The 19911-nt window shown below is 43.8% G+C and overlaps 1 protein-coding gene across 1 annotated transcript in view; it reads left to right on the top strand.

Moving 5' to 3' along the window:
* maea (macrophage erythroblast attacher, E3 ubiquitin ligase) overlaps window positions 1-16796 on the top strand; it is a 234885-nt gene extending 218089 nt beyond the window's left edge. Inside the window, exons 6-9 of the mRNA XM_072497540.1 lie at window positions 730-838; window positions 9054-9187; window positions 14280-14475; window positions 16018-16796. Of these exons, the coding sequence (XP_072353641.1) occupies window positions 730-838; window positions 9054-9187; window positions 14280-14475; window positions 16018-16113 (535 nt within the window). The 3' untranslated portion in view covers window positions 16114-16796. The remainder of the gene's footprint in view (window positions 1-729; window positions 839-9053; window positions 9188-14279; window positions 14476-16017) is intronic.
* Window positions 16797-19911: the final 3115 nt, after the last annotated feature.

Genomic DNA, 19911 nt, shown 5'->3' with positions numbered 1-19911 from the left:
AATTTCAAGTTACTCTAGGTAATTATGTGAATCCCATTTGAACCATTTCTTACTCCTGATGGTGTAACTATAATTTGGAATGCATTTTATTACTGACCTATTTTGTGCATTTAATCTCCTTGTTAATCTAATGGGGTAAGTGATGTTTAGTTTTGATATTAAATCATAATTTATATTCCTGCTGTCTTGAGATTTTCAAGACAAATGGTTTTGGATTTTATCTGTGTATGAGAGATCTTGTAACAGATATTTTTTGGTGGAAAGATGCTTTATTTTACCACCTGGCAATTTCATCTTTAATTTGAAATTCTTGTTGGGCAGTGATTTTGGCTTTGGTTCAATACATATAGCTAAGCAATTGCTGAAACAGACTGTAGAAGGATATCTATTTGATTCATTTCTATCCTGATTTATGATAGAATACAGTGTTTTAAAGCATGAGTTTTCACCTACAGTTCTCCCCAAGTGGTGAGTTGCTGGTCTTTGAAGTCATTAAAATACACTCCGAGGCAAACCTTAGCATAAATCATTGCTTATGGGATAGAAAGGAATTTCTCAGAATCCCAAGCCAGGCTTTTGCTGAGTGAAATTGATTGCTGTATTTTTGATGCTTTGATAATGATATGTAATTGATAATTTGGCATTGTTATGAATAGAATGGGAAAAAAGATTATATTGAAAGAATGTATTTGAAATTTTGAATGCCTTATCTGTTTCTTTTCTGTTCAGACATGCGCGGAGACACTTCAGTCAAGCTGAGGGAGGACAGCTGGATGAGGTGCGGCAAGTCATGGGTATGCTGGCTTTTCCCTCCGATACTCACATTTCACCTTATAAGGTAAGGGGCTTGATTTGTTAATTCTCTTTATAATCTTTTGTATAAAATATCGTAAATTACAGATCAGAGAACCTGAAATATTGTTTCAAAATCAATTCATACCTGTCAGATTTACAATCCATCACAAATTAGACAAAAACACTCCGTCTGTCCTGAAGCTCCTTTTGCATTTTTCATATTGTGATAAAGCACCAACTTGGGAAGGAATATCTGAACGCAAACTACTGTGGGCCATTGTTCTATAAAATCATCGTGTGGTACAGCAGAGAAGGAGGCCTTTCGACCCATTGCATCTGTGCTAGTTGTTTTGAAGAGCAGCCACGTTATTGCCATCACCAGGTTTTTCTGCATATTTTATCCATGTATTTTCTTTCGCACATTTTGTATTAGATACACAGAAGATAGGAGCAGGGGAGGCCTTTTGGCGCTTCAAGCTGCCATTTATCACAATCATGTTGATCATCCAACTCAATAGCCTAATCCTGCTTTCTCCCCATAACCTTGGATCCCATTCGCCCCAAGTGCCATATCTAGCCGCCTCTTGAATATATTCAATGTTTTAGCATCAACTACTTCCTGTGGTAATGAATTCCACAGGCTCACCACTCTTTGGATGAAGAAATGTTTCCTCATCTATGTCCGAAAGGGTTTTACCCTGAATCCTGAGACTGTGACCCCTGGTTCTGGGCACACCCACCATGGGGAACATCTTCCCTGCCACTACCCTATCAAGTCCTGTTAGAATTTTTAAAGTCAGGGTAGCATGGTGGCGCAGTGGTAGCGCTGCAGTCTCACGGCGCCGAGGTCCCAGGTTCGATCCTGGCTCTGGATCATTAATATATATCCCAGCACTGATCCCTGTGGCACCCACTAGTTACTGCCTGCCAATTTGAAAAGGACCTGTTAATTCCTATTCTTGGTTCCTCTCTGCCAACCAGTTTTCTATCCAGCTCCATCGATTTCCCCCAATCCCATGCGATTTAATCTTGCACAATAATCTCTTATGCAGGACTTTGTCAAATGCCTTCTGAAAGTCCAAATATGCCACATCGACTGGCTCCCCCTTGTCAACTGTACTGGTTACATCTTCAAAGAATTCCAACAGATTTGTCAAGCATGATTTCCCCATCATAAATCCATGCTGAGTCTGACTGATCCTGCCACTGCTTTCTAAATGCTCCGCTTTAAAATCTATGATAATGGATTCAAGAATTTTCCCACTACCGATGTTAGGCTTACTGGACTGTAATTCCCTGTATCCCCTCTACTTCTCTTTTTGAATATTGGAGTGACATTAGCTACCCTTCAATCTGCAGGGACTGTTCCAGAGTGTATAGGATCCTGGAAGGTGACCACCAATGCATCCACTATTTCCAGAGTCATCTCCTTAAGCACTCTGGATTGCAGATTGTCAGGCCCTGGGGATTTATCCACCTTCAATCCCATCAATTTTCCCAGCACCATTTCTCTACTAATATGGACCTTCCTCAGTTCTTCCCTCTCACTAAACCTTTCATTCTCCAACATTTCTGGTATCTGCTTTGTGTCCTCTGAAGACTGAACCAAAGTATGTATTCAATTGCTCAGCCATTTCTTTGCCCCTTATTATATATTCCCCTGTTTCTATCTGTAGGGGGCCTACATTTGTCTTTACCAATCTCTTTTCTCCTCACATATCTATAAAAACTCTTTAGTGTCAGTCTTTATGTTCCCTGCAAGCTTACTTTAGTATTGTATTTTCCCGTTTAAAAAAAATATTTTTGGTATTTGAAAACGTTATAAAAATAACATTAACATAAACATCAACACGGTATAATAAACATCCCCCGCCCCCCCATCCCAATCTCCAATCTTCTCACACTCCAACCATTAAACAACAATCCGGCCCCCCCCCCCCCCCCCCCCCCGCACCTTTGGAATACTGCATCTGCTGACATTTTAATTTTCCCCGAGAAAGTCGACGAACGGCTGCCACCTCCGGGTGAACCCGACCATTGATCCTCTTAAGGCGAACTTTATCTTCTTGAGACTGCGAAACCCAGCCATGTCACTAACCCAGGTCCCTACACTCGGGGGCTTCAAGTCCCCCCACATTAACAAGATCCGTCTCCGGGCTACCAGGGAGGCACAGGCCAAAACATCAGCTTCTTTCGCCCCCTAAACTCCCGGCTCTTCCGACACTCCAAAGATTGCTACCTCCGGATCCGGCACCACATGTGTATTTAGCACCGTGGACGTTGCCTTAGCAAAAGCCTGCCAAAACCCTCTAAGCTTCGGGCATGCCCAAAACATGTGGACATGATTTGCTGGGCTTCCTGCGCACCTCGCACGCCTATCCTCTACCCCAATAAACTTGCTCATCCAGGCCACTGTCATGTGTGCCCAGTGGACTATCTTAAATTGGGGACTACCTTAAATTGTATCAGGCTAAGCCTGGCACATGATGAGGAGGTATTAACTCTGCTTAGGGCATCGCCATAGACCCGCCCTATCTCTCCTCCTAGCTCGTCCTCCCACTTGCCCTTGAGCTCCTCTACCGGAGTTTCCTCCGCCTCTGAAAGCTTCTGGTAAATATCTGAAACCTTCCCCTCTCCCACCCAGGTACTGGAGTCGACTCTATCCTGTATCCCCCATGGCGGCAGCAGCGGGAGGCCGGCCTTGTTTTCTCAGGAAGTTTCGCACGTGCAAATTCCTAAAAACATTCCCTGCTGGCAATTCAAATTTATCCTCCAAGGCTTGAAAGCCCCCATCCTTCTAATTCCTGCCCTTTGCCACCATCTATCCTACCCGGTACAAACCGGTGATCCTTCCACTCTCTTATATCTCCTCCATTGCCCCCAGATTCTCCGAGCCGCCACCACCACCGGCCTTGTGGAGTATCGGGCCGGCGAGAACGTAAGAGGTGCCGTTATCAGTGCTCCCAGACTGGTGTCTTTGCATGACGCCGCCTCCATCCGCTCCTATACCGACCCCTCCCCTACTACCCACTTCCTAATCATGGCTATATTAGCCACCCAGTAGTAATTGCAGAAGTTTGGCCGTGCCAAACCTCCCCGACTGCGCTCCAGCAACACTTTCTTCACTCGCGGGGTTTTACCCACACATAGCCCGAAATAACCTCATTCACCCGCTTGAAAAAGGCCTTTGGGATGAAGATGGGGAGGCACTGAAAGACAAACAGAAATCTGGTGAGGACCGTCATTTTCACGGCCTGTACCCTCTCCGTCAGTGGTAGCGGGAGCATGTCCCATCTCTTAAAGTCCCCTTCCATTTGTTCTACCAGCTGGGATAGGTTTAACTTGTGCAGTGCCTCCCATTCCAGGCCACCTGGTTTCCCAGATACCGAAAGCTCTTCCCTACCATTCTAAGCGGGAGATCTCCCAGTCTCTTTTCCTGTCCTCTTGCCTGGATCGCAAACATCTCGCTTTTCCCCAGCAAAACAAATCGCCGCCACAGTACTTCTCCAAGGCTTCAGTGTCTTTTAATTCGCCTCCAGCCTCTTTTCTTTAATAAAAGTCCATACTTTGTCTGGTGTTTCAAAGTAGAAGTCCCGTTCCTGATGTGTGACCCACAGACGGGCATGGTACAGCATCCCAAACTTCACCCCCTTCTTAAAGAGGGCCGTTTTCGCCCGATTAAACCCAGCTTGCCTCTTGGCCAGATCCGCGTCCAGGTCCTGATAAATGTGCAGCTCACAATTCTCCCACTTGCTGCTCCGTTCCTTCTTGGCCCACCGCAGAACGTATTCCTTGTCCACGAACCGGTGAAAGTGTACCACCATTGCCCTCAGCGGCTCGTTCGCTCAGGGCTTCTTCGTGAGGGCTCTGTGCGCTCTATCCACTTCCAGGGGCCAAGGGAACACCCCAGCCCCCATCAACTTCTCGAACATGTCCGTCACATAAGTCCTCGCATCCGATCCCTCACTGCCTTCAGGAAGGCTGACAATTCTAAGATTCTGCCTCCTGGAACTATTCTGCAGGTCCTGCAGCTTCTCCTGCATTCTTTTCTGGCCGTCGTTCATCATCTCCACCTTGGTCTCCAGCATGGTTATGTACTCCTCGTGCTCGGACATCTTTTTCTCCACCTCCTGGATCGCTGTCCGTGGGGCCCTTGATTCTGTACAACCTGATCAATCGAAGCCTTAATCGGGTCAAGCGTGACCTTCTTCAGCTTGGTGAAGCAATCTTCAAAAAACTCCACCAGCTGCCCCATCGACCACTGTGCCGTCTCCCCGCGGCCCTTGCTCTCCGCCATGCTTTCCTGCGTTGCCAGCTCTGCTCGCGTCTTTCTTATAGGACTTTGTCGTCTCACACGGCCACGTCTAGTCCAATTCTCCATACACCGGAGGGGGATTTCTCCTCACTGTCTCAATTCACCAATTTATCCCATAAAATCCAGAAAAAAAAGGGGGGAAAAGGTCCAAAATTCCGTCACAGACGGGAGCTATCAAATGTGCGACCTACTCCTCCATGGCCGCCACCGGAAGTCCTGTATTTTCCCCTTAATCAATCCCTTGGTCCTTCAGGTCACTGAAAGGGGCAACACAGGTGGAGAAGGTAGTCAAGAAGGCATATGGCATGCTTGCCTTCATTGGCCGGGGCATTGAGTATAAGAATTTGCAGCTGTATAGAACCTTAGTTAGGCCACACTTGAGGAGTATAGTGTTCAATTCTGGTCGCCACACTTCCAGAAGGATGTGGAGGCTTTAGAGAGGGTGCAGAAGATAGCCTGAGACTTTGTTCCAAAGTGGAGGGGTCAATTACTAAGGGACATAGGTTTAAGGTGCGAGGGGCAAGGTTTAGAGGAGATGTACGAGGCAAGTTTTTTTTTTTTTATTTTTTTTTTATTTTTTATTTTATTTTTATTTTATTTTTTTTTATTTATTTTTTTAAACACAGAGGGTAGTGGGTGCCTGGAACTTGCTGCCGGAGGAGGTGGTGGAAGCAGGGACGATAGTGATGTTTAAGGGGCATCTTGACAAATACATAAATAGGATGGGAATTGAGGGATACAGAACCCGGAAGTGTAGAAGATTTTCGTTTAGATGGGCAGCATGGTTGGCACGGGCTTGGAGGGCCGAAGGGCCTGTTTATGTGCTGTACTTTTCTTTGTTCTTTGCCGAATTCTAAGCTCCCAATCCTCAGACTTATTATTTTTCTTGGCCAATCTGTATACTGCGTCACAGTGCCAGGGGCCCAAATTCAATTCCTGCTTGGGCCACTGTGCGGAATCTGCACGTCCTCCCTGTGTCTGCGTAGGTTTCCTCCGGGTGCTCCAGTTTCCTCCCACAAGTCCCGAAAGATCTGCAGTTGGGTAATTTGGACATTCTGAATTCTCCCTCGGTGTACCCGAACCGATGCCGGAATGTGGCGACTAGGGGCTTTTCACAGTAGCTTCATTGCACTGTTAATGTAAGTCTACTTGAGACAAGATTGTTATTATTTCAAAAAAAGGTGTGACCTTGAGCTTCCAGAGGCCAGTAATTTTAGTTCTTTACCTTTCTCTTACACTGACATCTCTGTCCTCAGACTTTTGCTCTGTTCCAATGAAGCTTGATGTAAAACCATAAGGAATAGGAGCAGAAGTAGGGCATTCAGCCCATTGAGTCTGCTCCGCCATTCAATGAGATCCTGACTGATCTGATGATCCTCAACTTCACTTTCCAGCCTTATCCCGATAACCCGTGATTAAAAATCTGTGTATCTCAGACTTGCATCAGTGCTTCGAAAGGTTAGTCATGGCACAAATTGCCTCCAGTCTCTCAGATTGCCTTGATCCCCTTCAGTTCGCCGACTGTTTCAAGAGGGTGACGGCAGACACCATCTCCATGGCCCTGCACTCAACCCTGGAACACCTAGATAACAAAGACACCTATGCCAGACTCCTATTTATCGACTACAGCTCAGTCTTCAACACCATTATTCCTGCAAAACTCATCTCCAAACTCCGTGGCCTTTGCCTCGGCTCCTCCCTCTGCGACTGGATCCTGAACTTTCTAACCCACAGGCCACAATCAGTAAGGATAGACAACAACACGTCCTTCACAATCATCCTCAACACTGGTACCCTACAAGGCTGTATCCGCAGCCCCCTACTCTACTTCTTATACACCTATGACTGTGTGGCCAAATTCCCCATCAACTCGATTTTCAAATTTGCTGATGACACCACCGTAGTGGGTCGGATCTCAAACAATGACGAAACAGAGTACAGGAATGAGATAGAGAATCTGGTGAACTGGTGGGACGACAATAATCTCTCCCTCAATGTCAACAAAACGAAGGAGATTGTCATCGACTTCAGAAAGTGTAGTGGAGAACATGCCCCTGTCTACATCAATGGGAACGAAGTAGAAAGGGTCGAGAGCTTCAAGGTTTTAGGTGTCCAGATCACTAACAACCTGTCCTGGTCCCCCCATGCCGACACTAGAGTTAAGAAAGCCCACCAACCTATGGGTGATTCCTGATTCCTTTTTGTTATTTGTTTATGTTAACATGCAGGCAGTTGTTTTGGGGGTTGGTTGGGGCATAGGATTGTTGTTTTTGATATAGGGATTGACATTACATCCGTTACTGATTATTGTTTATTGTTGGTGGGTGCAAATTTGGGAGAAAATGTGAAAAAGGAGAATTAAAATATTTTTTTTAAAAAGAAAGACCACCAACGACTCTACTTTTTCAGAAGACTAAGGAAATTTGGCATGTCACCTACGACTCTCACCAACTTTTACAGATGCACCTTAGAAAGCATTCTTTCTGGTTGTATCACAGCTTGGTATGGCTCCTGCTCTGCCCAAGACCGCAGGGAACTACAAAAGGTTGTGAATGTAGCCCAATCCATCACGCAAACCAGCCTCCCATCTATCGACTCTGTCTACAATTCCCGCTGCCTCAGAAAGGCAGCCAGCATAATTAAGGACCCCACGCACCCCGGACATACTCTTTTCCACCTTCTTCCGTCAGGAAAAAGATACCAAAGTTTGAGGTCATGTACCAACCAACTCAAGAACAGCTTCTTCCCTACTGCCTTCGGACTTTTGAATGGACCTACCACGTATTCAGTTGATTTTTTCTTGACACCTTTCTATGACTGTAACATTATATTCTGCAGTCTCTCCTTCCTTCCCTATGTACGGTATGCATTGTCTGTATAGCATGCAAGAAACAATACTTTTCACTGTATACTAATGCATGTGACAATAATAAATCAAATCAAATCAAAAATTGAATAGACTTAACGACCCAGCCTCGACAGCTCTCTGCAATATAGAATTCCACAGATTCACTACCCACTGAGAGAAGAAATTCCTCCTCGTCTCTGTCTTAAATGGGCGACCCCTTACTCTGAGATTATGCCCTCTGGTCCTTGACTCCCACAAGGGGAAACAACCTCTCGACATCTTCCCTGTGAAGTCTGCTGAGAATCCTATATGTCTCTATAAGATCACCTTTCATTCTTTTAAACTCCAATGAATACAGGCAGGCTTGAGGAACAGCACTTTCCTCTTTCGATAGGCACTTTACTGACTTCCGGAATCTCTATTGAGTTTAATAATTTCAGATCATCGCCTCTTTCCCACATTTTGAGTTTTTCTTTGCGGATTTTGATCAATTCTTTGATTTTTCTCTTATTTTTGTTTTTGGATGGCAGACGTTCATAGTTCTGCCATTCAAACCTCCTCTGGACAAACCTTTTTGTTTCTTGTCCCATTACCATTCCCTTTGGTCTTGCACCATCAACTCTTTTGTCATATAATTTCTCATGTCTTCCTCCTGATCACAGACCATCCTTCGTTCTTCCCACCTCACCCTCTTTCACTTGCTCACAACCTATATTACTCTTCTAGTTTGTTCAGGTCATTTACCTGAAGTATTTAACTTTGTTTATCTCTCCAAAGATGCTGCTTGACCTGCTGTGTGTTTCCAGCATTTTTGATTTTGATTTTGACCTTTCTGCTCCAACTTTACTTTTAAAAGGTACTTAAATATAACTCTCCATGACCATGGTTTCAGCAACTCCTATTTTCTGTTTTTCCTTTTATCCCCACTGCTTGCTGTCCAGATTGTTCATCTGTTCTGTTGTGCACAGTTTGCGTTGTGGTGCTGTGGAAATGGAAGTTGTTGTTATTTACATTGAGAGCTCAAACCAAATGTCAGATGCTTGGGAGCTGATTTTATTTTACTGTAGGTGTCAGCTATTACTTTTTCTGTTGCAGGATCTTTTGGACCCAGCCCGATGGAAGATGCTTATTCAGCAGTTCAGATATGATAACTACAGACTTCACCAACTTGGAAATAGCTCGGTTTTCACTATCACACTTCAAGCAGGCCTGTCAGCCATAAAAACACCGTATCCTTTTACAAGTCCAAGCAATGATCCTCTCAAGTTGCAGTATCAATGTTCAAAAATGCTTAATTATAAAACAAAGTTTAGTTACTTTTGAAAACATTGAAACTTGTACGTTTCGGCTTGCCTTGTAACATCCAACTTATAAAATCTTTGTTGTGCTTAAAATTGCAAGATTAGCAGAAATACTGCGATTGTGGATTCCCAATTAGATATTCCCTCGCATTTCCTGGTGATAGAAAATTGCTAGATTTATTTAAATAAAAACATGAAATGCTGGAAGCTCTACAGGTCAGGCAGCGTCAATGGAGGAAGAGAGAAAAAAAGGTGTCTCAGATTTATGAACTTGCATTAGAACTGAGAGATAACAAATTTTAAATAGTTGGAGAACAAGAGGAAAAAGCAGTGTGGAAGGAGAGATTAAATGACCAAAAGTGCCAGGGGAAAGTGGGTAGTTATGAGACAGTAAGGAAACAAAAGATGGTTCCAAAGGGGGTTTAAGTGGCAATAGCATAATTATTGCCAGAATTACTATTTGAGAAAATGGGAATGGTGGCTATGACCAAAATTATTAAAATCAATCCACAATTTGCCACTTTGGAATTTGAATGAATTTGCCAACCTAGACTAGTGCTTAAGGTGCTATCATGTGCTCATACCTTTTGTGTCACAATTTTGATGTGATAGTACGGAAGTAATACTTTCCTGGATAAAGCTGTAATATTTGTTTTTCCATGGTCTGCACCTTCTCCCTGTGTCTGCATGGGTTTCCTCTGGGTGCTCCGGCTTCCTCCCACAAGTCCCGAAAGATGTGCAGTTAGAAAATTTGGACATTCTGAATTCCCCCTCTGTATACCCGAACAGGCCCCGGAATGTGGCGACTCGGGGCTTTTCACAGTAACTTCATTGCAATGTTAATGTAAACCTACTTGTGGCAATAAAGATTATTATAGATAGGTGGTTGGTTTTGTTGTACATTTAATACTCCCATTGTCCAACTAGACGTACGACCAGCTCTCTTGTCACTAAGCTTAAAACTATTAATGATGCATTTAGGGCCAGCTATGAATTAATCAAATAAATGTAGGTTCAGCAGATGAAAATGGGTTTCAGGTGAGCCAGTTAGCTGTAAATAATTTATTAAGTTCACAGACCAGCAGACAGTTTACATGTGGTGAGGCATGGGAAACAGAGGTTGTGTACTGGAGTGCAGTGTTGAGGCCCAAGGGGCCATGGTGGTTAAAAGTCGCTGATCATAATTTGACTTGTGCAAAGACCAAATGATAAGCTTAAGGCCAAATATTAAACCACCAATGAGGGCACACATCCTGAAATGGAATGGATAGCCTCAAGACAGATAAATGGTTAAATTCCAGATGTACATCATAGAACCATAAAATGTGCAGAAATACACCATTCAGCCGATCGTGTCTGTGCCGGCCAAAAAAGAGGAAAAAGAAACTAACTGCTCATTTTAATTTCATTTTCCAGCGTCTGACCTGCAATCTTGCAGGTTACAGTACTTTAGATGTAGATCCAGGTACCTTTTAAATGTGTGAGCATTTCATCCTCAACCACCAACTTAGGCAGTGAATTCCAGGCACCCACCATCCTCGGGGTGAAAAGGTTTTTCCTCGTGTCCGCTCTGATCTTTCTACTAATGACCTTAAATCTATACTCCCTGGGAATTGACCCTCGGCTCAGGGGAAAAGCAGCTTGTGGTGGAGTCCACTAGGGAACCAGCAGTTCTGAATTTGGTGATGTGTAATGAGGCAGACGTGATTAGGGAACTTAAGGTGAAGGAACCCTCAGGGAGCAGTGACTACAATATGGTAGGATTCACTCTGCAGTTTGAGAGGGAGAAGCTGGAATCAGATGTAACAGTTTTGTAATTGAATAAAGGTAACTACAGAAACATGAGGACGGAACTGGCCAGAGTTGATTAGAAAGGGAACCTAGCAGGGAAGACAGTGTAACAGCAATGGCAGGGGTTTTGGGGGTTATTCGGGAGGAAACATGCTAACATTCAGGAGTGGTGGGGGAACCATGGCTGACGAGGAAAATCAAGGACAAAAAAGCAAAGACAACGCATACAATGTGGTGAGGATTAGTGGGAAGCCAGAGGATTGGAAAGCCTTTAAAAGCAAGCAGAGGACAACTAAAAAAGCAATAAGGGGAAGAAGATGAAATATGAGTGTAAGCTAGATAGTAATATAAAAGAAGATTTCAAGAGTTTTTTTTCAATAATTAAAAGGTAAGAGACAGGCAAGAACGGACTTTGAACCACTGGAAAATGAGCCTAGAGAAATAGTAATAGGAAACAAAGAAATGGCAGAGGAACTGAATAGGTACTTTGCATCAGTCTTCACAGTGGAAGACACCAGTGGCATGCCATCAGGGGGCAGAGGTGAGTGATGTGGCCATCACTAAGAAGAAGGTGCTGGGGAAACTGAAAGGTCTGAAGGTGGATAAATCACCCGGACTGGGTGGACTACACCCCAGAGTTCTGAAGGAGAGAGCTGAGGAGATTGTGGAGGCATTGGTGGTGATCTTTCAGGAATCACTGGAGAAAGGTCCCAGAGGTTTGGAAAATGGCAAATGTAAAACCCCTGTTTAAGAAGGGAGGGAGGCAGAATACAGGAAATTATAGACCGGTTAGCCAAACTTTGGTTGTTGATAAGATCTTAGAGTCTGTTATGAGATTGTGGAGTACCTAGAATTGCATGGTAAAATAGGACTGAGTCAGCACGGATTCGTCAAGGGGAGGTCATGCCTGACAAATCTGTCAGATTTCTTTGAGGAGGTAACAAGATTGTTAGACAAAGGAGAGCCAATGGATGTGATCTATTTGGGTTTCCAGAAGACATTTGATAAGGTGCTGTAGCGGAGGCTGCCCATGTGTTGGCAGCAGGGTACTGGCATGGATAAGAGGATTGGCTGACTGGCAGAAAGGGGGATAAAGGGGTTCTTTTTAGGATGGCAGCCGGTGACGAGTGGTGTTCCGCAGGTCCGTGTTGGGACCACAGCTATTCACGATATACATTAATGATCTGGAAGAAGAAACCGAGCGCATTGTTGCTACGTTTGCAGATGATGCAAAGATATGTAGAGGGACAGGTGTGTTGAGGAAGCAGAGAGGCTGCAGAAGGACCTGGACAGACTAGGAGAGTGGGCAAAGAAATGGCAGTTGGAATATAATGGAGAAAAATGAGAGGTTGGGCATTTTGGTAGGAAATATAGAGGCATAGGCTATTTCCTAAATGGGAAATGGCTTCGGAAATCAGAAACACAAAGGGACTTGGGGGTCTTACTTCAGGATTCTCTTAAGGTCAACATGTACGTTCAGTCGGCAGTTAGGAAGGCAAATGCAATGTTAGCATTCCTTTCGAGAAGGCTGGAATACAAGACCAGGGATGTACGTCTGAGGCTGTATAAGGCTCTGGTCGGACCCTATTTGGAGTATTGTGAGCCATTTTGGGCCCCAAATCTAAGGAAGGATGTGCTGGCCTTGGAGAGGGTCCAGAGGAGGTTCACAAGAATTATCCCTGGAATGAACAGCTTGTTATATGAGGAGAGGTTGAGAACTCTGGGTCTGAACTCGATGGCGTTTAGAAAGACTCAAAGGGATCTCATTGAAAGGTAGAGAATACTGAGAGACCAAGAAAGAGTGAACGTGGAGAGGCTGTTTCCAATAGTAGGCGAAACTAGAACCTGAGGGCACAGCCTCAGACCAAAGGATAATGCTTCAAAATAGAGATGAAGAGTAATTTCTCTCGCCAGAGGCTGATTAATCTGTGGAACTCACTGCCGCAGAAGGTTGTGGAGGCCAAATCATTGAGTGTCTTTAATCAGAGATAGGTTCTTGATTAAAAAGGGGATATGGGGTTATTGGGGAGAAGGCAGGAGAATGTGGATGAGAAAAATAGCAGCCATGATTGAATGGCGGAGCAGCCCATTCAGAATGGGCTGAATGGCCTAATTCTGCTCCTATGTCTTATGACATTGCTGTCTCGCAGCGCTAGGGACCCGGGTTAGATTCTGGCCTTGGGTGACTGTGTGGAGTTTGCACATCCTTCCTGTCTGCGTGGATTAGTATACTATGGCATTTCCAGTGCTCATCTACATCTTAAAAGTTGAGGGTTCCCGCCTATATCACCCTTTCAGGCAGTGAGTTCAGCCAGTGAGTTACAGATTCCAACCACCCTCTGGGTGAAAATATTTCCCCTCATATCTTCTCTAAACCTTCTTCACATTACCTTAAATCCATGCCCCCTGGAATCAGCTCCCCGCAAGCCTTCTCTGTTCCAGGGAAAACAACCCAGCCTATCGAGTCTCTTGATAGCTGGAACTATCTAGCCCAGGCAACATCCTGGTGAATCTCCTCTACACCCTCTCCAGTGCAATCACTTCATTTCTATAGTGTGGTGATCAGAACTGCACACAATACTTCAGCTGGGACCTAACCAGCGTTTTATACATCTCCAGCATAATCTCGGTGTTCTTATATTCAATGCCTCAGTTAATAAAGGCAAGAATCCCATAGGCCTTCTTAACCACCTTATCTACCTGCCCTGCTGTCTTCAGAGATTTGCGAACCTGCACACCAAGGTCCCTTTGATCCTCTGTACCTTCTAGGGTCTGACCATTGTATATTCCCTTGCCTTGTCAGTCCTCCCAAAATGCATTACCTCACACTTTTCATGGTTAAATTACATTTGCCACTTTTCTGCCCATCTAACCAGCCCGTTTATATCGCCCTGCAATCAAAGGCCTTGCCCCTCACTATTTGCCACACCACCAATTTTTGTGTCATCTGCAAACTTTCTTCTCATACTTCCTACATTTACATCCAGATCATTAATGTATACTACAAACAACAACAGACCCAGCATTATCTTCAGTTACTTTGCCTTTAGACTGGAGACTTGTGATTACGGTGGAGTGGGGTTGAGTCCGGGTGGGGTTGGGGGAGATGTCTGCAAGAGGAAAGCAGAAGGGCAGGTAAAATAAAATATGGGGGAAAGTTGAAGAGTGCATGATAGTCGCAATTCCAAATTTCCTTCCATATTATATACCTGAACAATGTCATCCACAGACAGTGTTACAAAGAAGATGGCACCTCTAAAAACCCAGACTGCCCAGTCTGTAGCAAATCTCTGAACAAACTTGCACAGCCTCTGCCCATGGCACACTGTGCCAATTCCCGACTGGTCTGCAAGATCTCTGGTGAAGTTATGAATGAAAATAATCCACCCATGATGCTACCTAATGGCTACGTGTATGGATACAATGTAGGTTTCTAACTTTTTGGTCGCCTATCAATCTTTATTTTCAAACTGATTATAATGCTCAACATCTCTTACATTTAATATTCCCGAGTTGAAAGTGGACACTGAAGCTATTCATTCTCAGACTCAGCTTTTGGTTTATTGATTCAGCCTGATTAACAATTATATCAAACAGCATGTCCCTTCTGCTGTTTGCAACAGGCAAAGTACATACCGTACCCAACCTGCCATACTTGCAAAATGCAGAACAGTGTCCAACATGAGATGTGCTTCTGCAATTAGACAACATTTGCTAAACAATCCTTAGTGTGCTCAAAATTATGCTGACAATCAATTTAAGATAGTCCGGCTCTGTGTGGCGCATTTGCGTGTACTGGAAGCTGCATATATTAATATACATGGGGCCCTGTTCTTTGCAAACAAAGAACATGTACACAGTGTCCTGTTTCAGCTAAGCAAAATAAGTGATACCATTCACAGTTTCATTCCTCTGGGCAATGCCTGGACCAAAGACTCCAGCTGTCTGGTTTAAATTTCAAACAATGCTTGGCAATTAACTGTCGGTCACCATCTACTAGTGCATTCTCTATGGCAATACCGCCATGAATCAGCACCTTCCTGGGGCTGGTTTAGCACCGGGCTAAAGAGCTAGCTTTTAAAGCAGACCGAGGCAGGCCAGCAGCACGGTTCAATTCCCATACCAGCCTCCCAGAACAGGCACCGGAATGTGGCGACTAGGGGCTTTTCACAGTAACTTCATTTGAAGTCTACTTGTGACAATAAGCGATTTTCATTTTCATTTCCTCTCGTACAGTAAAATGTCATTGTTTCCACTGACTTTGGTATTCTTGTGATTGTCCTGATGAGTGCAAGACGAAAACATTTGACAATGCCTTTTTTCCACAACACAAGTTCTGAACTACCAAACGGTTAAAAGATAGCACAGGGGTTGGCACTGCTGCCTCACAGCTCCAGGGTCCTAGGTTCAATCTGGCTTCTGGTTATTGTCTGTGCGGAGTCTGCATGTTCTCCCCGTGTCTGCGTGGTTTCCTCTGGGTGCTCTGGTTTCCTCCCACTGTCCAAAGTAGTGCAGGTTAGGTGGATTGGCCATGAAAAATTGCCCTTAGTGTCCAAAAGGTTAGGTGGGGTTACAGGGTAGGGTGGAGGTGGAGGCTTAAGTAGGGAGCTCTTTTCAAGGGCCGGTGCAGACTCGATGGGCCAAAGTGCCTCCTTCTGCACTGTAAATTCTATGACAACTGTCAGCTATCAGAATTGAAATTCACATAGGCTCATTAACTATGGAAAAACAAACAGGACTGCAGAATATATCTTCTATTATAGTATTTGAAATCACAAACATTTGGTGCAACAAACTTGTTCCTTTTATATTTCAATGGTATAATCAGTTGAATAGTTCAGCATAAGGCTGTTGAGGGTTTTCCACTGCTGCATTAATTTATGACTGATATTGTGGTTAATTCTCCATTTTGTTTGCATGTAAGTAATCAGTTGGCTGATGATTTACAGATTTTTGTTCTCTTTCAGTCACTACTTTCTATTCGCCAAGAGGACAAAATCATCTGCCCAAGAACCAAAGAGGTCTACAACTTCTCCCAAGCTGAAAAAGTGTACATCATGTAGAAATATGGAAAGGCGCAAGGCTAGAATCTGAACCACGGGGTGATGTTGGCCAAGCTTACCCAGTTGGCTACTGGGGCTGCTTATTACCTGTGGCAATGCACCTTTTTATTGGGGGATGTGTGTGTCTCTTGCGACCAAAGATCCAAATGGAACAAGAAATACACTTATTATTGTATGGCAAAAAGGAGCTTATGATAAACTCGAACAGAGTTTGTACTGAAAAGGTGAAATAAAACAAATGAGGCTTTGACGTGAGTTTTGTAGTGGTTTACATTATCCGAAGAATTTTGACAGTTTTCAAATGTACTTCATTCGTAAGTTTAACTTTAGTAACTCGCATTAGTGTTGTGCTTGGGGGTACAATATTGAACCTGTTCGGCTGCCTTATTTCAAGCCTTCTAAACTTATAACTTGCACAAGTGCAACTAAGAAAGTGTTTTCAGGTCATAATGTTTTAGAGTAGTTTGCACTAATATACTTCAGTTTAACCGGATCCGCTGTAGAACAAAAACCTACAAATTTTGAGCAATTGTGGTAACGTTCCAAGTACTAGAGGTTGGAAATTCCAGGAACCTGACATTTTAGCACTATTTATGCATGCAGATACTGTTAGATTGTAGACCAAAAATTATAACTTCAAAAAGGTTGGAAGCAGTTGTTAATTAAAGAAACATGAAATAAAACCTTGTTTTGTTTTTTATTTCATCACACATCTGTATTCTAATTAACTGTTTATTTTTCTGCGTTTTCTCCCCACAAATCCCTCTGGAGACAGTAGCTTGAATTTCAATATAGTTTTGAATGTTTGCAAATGGCCATTTACGTGTGAGCTTATGAGCAGGGGTCGGCAGCTTTTCAGAAATACTGTGCTAAGTCTTCATTTATTCACTCTAATTTAAGTTTTTGCGTACCATTGATACATTTTAATGTTTAGGTCTCTCTAATAATTAAACAATTTTGTATGTAAAATAAATAAGGTTTTTAACATGCTAAGGAAGCTTTGTTTAAAATTAAAGTGCAGATCTTACAAGTTTAGTGTGATCCTTGCCGTTGCTTTTGCTTGTTGAGTTTTCCAATGTCTGGCATGTATTTGGATACTTTTACGTGGCACACAAACCTCTGAGTGAGTTGTTAACCGGCTCAGTGAGGGGAAGAGAACTGATTTCTTATGTGAAAATACCTGTACACACCGGTGGATCCAAATGCTGAAAGCATTGCATACAATTTTCTTCAAACATTTACATCTCACTGGCAAGGACGTCCAGCAGGTCAGAATAGAGGACCCTTGATCTCGCTTGGTTGCACCAAGAAAAATCTCTAAACCTTATCCACTGTTCCCTTCGTAAAGAAAGAGTTTTTCGTGCTTCATTTGAAAATGTTGTTGAACATGTGACGAACAAAAGCACAGATTGCCTGGTCCTTCTTTTGAATAAATCCAAATTAGTCTGTCCAAGAAGGCAGAAATAAACAGGCATCTAACCTTTTGCTTTCCTAGGAGCTGAAATTTGGCGCAGGTTCTTACAATCTGGGTTTACGGTGTATTATAACACTAGCCCTTTTTTGGAGGGGTGGGAACAATCCCATTCAGAGATGATTTCTCTCAAATTTAGCTTGAGGAAAACAGATCCAAAAGACTTAAATGGGGCTGAAGGACTGATTTATCTCTCCCCGAAGGAAAGGAACCATCTAGAAAGCCTTTTTAATAAATTAAAGCCAGGTTCTAATTATCCAGATAGCATCTAGAGCCAGTTTGTAGTAGACGGGGATATTTGGGCTCTCGCGGTCTGATTCGTTCAGATACCTGCAAGTTCGCAAAATAGATCTTTCTATTCCCTGTGGTGCCGCCAATCTCGTTGATAGAGAGGGCTCTTTTGTTTGCATGGTCAGAGGAGGAGGGGATTACCTCTGGTATCTATGGGAGATTTATGTCTGAAGACACAGTATCGTGGAGGAGCACAGTATCGTGGAGGAGGTAAGGTCAAGTGGGAGGTGAAGGCTGGTATTGGAAGATGGTGTGGAGTGAGGCCCTGCAGAGCGTGAACTCCACATCTTCATGTGCAAGGCGTGGCTTAATACAGCTTAAAGAATTGTATAGGGCTCATCTGACTCGGTCCAGAATAAGTCGTTTTTTTGCAGGAGTGGAGGACCACTGCAAGTGGAAGTGGTCTGGCCAGCCATGTGCACATGTTCTGGTCGTGTTCTAGCTCATGAGGTTCTGGGTCTCCTTCTTTAGCACCATGTCAGCAATTCTGGAAATTGAGCTGGAGCCTTTTCCTTTAGTGGCCATATTTGGGGTCTCAGACTTGCTGGAGCTGCAGGCGGGGGCTGATGTCCTGGCCTTCGCCTTGTCGATTGCTTGAAGGCGAGTGCTGATGAGATGGAAGTCAGCTTCTCCACCCAGTACCTCCATGGAATTCCTAAACCTTGAGAAAGTCAAGTACACCATGAAGGGAGCACTTTTGAGGGTTTTTTACTGAAGGTGGCAGCCGTTTGTTATGTATTTCAAAGAGCTGGTTACAAGTGGGGGGAGGGGTCTAGGGGTTTTGCTTTTTCAGTTGTGGGGGCGGGGGGGTGATGGTTGTGGTTCAGGTGTTTGCGTGGCATGTGTTTTGGTGTTTTGTATAAAATGGAAAATGTCTGAATAAACTTAACTTTAAATTAAAGAACCAAATGTGCAATTCAGTGTTATGCTTTAGAAACAATAAATCGCAACATTAAATAGGTTCTAGGAAAAAGAGATGGTACAATCTTGTTTCTAATGGAGAATTCAGTTTTACATTTAAATTCTTTCAACCAAATGATTTTAAGTGGGTATTCAAGTGACATTTAGCTTAACCCCGAATGAGTAAAAGACTGCAGAGCGAGTGGAACAAATCTGACTGTTGTCCTGTTTGTTCCTCAATATTATATTTTTGAGTATATAGGTCTCTTAATTATAATTACATTCCTCCTATTTTATATTTCAATTTTGATCACAGTTAATTTCTACTTAAGAACAGCCCTTTTTGATTCTAAAGAAACTTCTACAATTGTTACATTCCACACAAGGCCTGGCCCTTTTCGACTTTGGGGAAATCACACTTGCCTGAATTCATGATGGTCATTTTTTTTTCATTAGTCAGGAGTTTGCACTTCGAAGATGATATGATGGCTATAGATTGTTAAAAATCCAGCTGTGTTCGTAGCAGATAGCGGAGGTAGATATGTAAAGGTGAGTGGTAGGCTGGAGGGAATGGAGGTCGTGTTGGTTAATGTGTATGCCCCAAATTGGGACGATGCGGGATTCATGAGACGGATGCTGGTGCGTATACCGGACCTGGAGGTAGGAAACTTGATTTTAGGAGGGGACTTTAATACGGTGCTGGACCCGGGGCTAGATAGATCCAGCTCAAGGACCGGAAGAAGGCCGGCAGCGGCCAAGGTACTTAAGGGGTTTATGGACCAAATGGGGGGAGTGGATCCATGGCGATTTCTTAGACCTAGGGCTAGGGAGTTTTCCTTCTTCTCCCATGTCCATAAAGTGTACTCCCGGATAGATTTTTTTTGTGTTGGGAAGGTCGTTGATCTCAAGGGTGGAAGAAGCTGAGTACTCAGCCATAGCGGTTTCGGATCATGCCCCACATTGGGTGGACCTGGAATTAGGAGAGGACAGGGAGCAGAGATCACTCTGGCGATTAGATGTGGGACTGATGGCGGATGAGGGAGTATGTGCAAGAGTGCGGGGGTGTATTGAGAGATACCTGGAGGTCAATGACGACGGCGAGGTCCCTGTGGTAGTGGTCTGGGAAGCGTTAAAAG

Source organism: Scyliorhinus torazame, chromosome 3, assembly GCF_047496885.1.
Source record: "Scyliorhinus torazame isolate Kashiwa2021f chromosome 3, sScyTor2.1, whole genome shotgun sequence".
NCBI classification, from domain to species: domain Eukaryota; kingdom Metazoa; phylum Chordata; class Chondrichthyes; order Carcharhiniformes; family Scyliorhinidae; genus Scyliorhinus; species Scyliorhinus torazame.
This window is presented reverse-complemented; position numbering and strand designations above follow the sequence as displayed.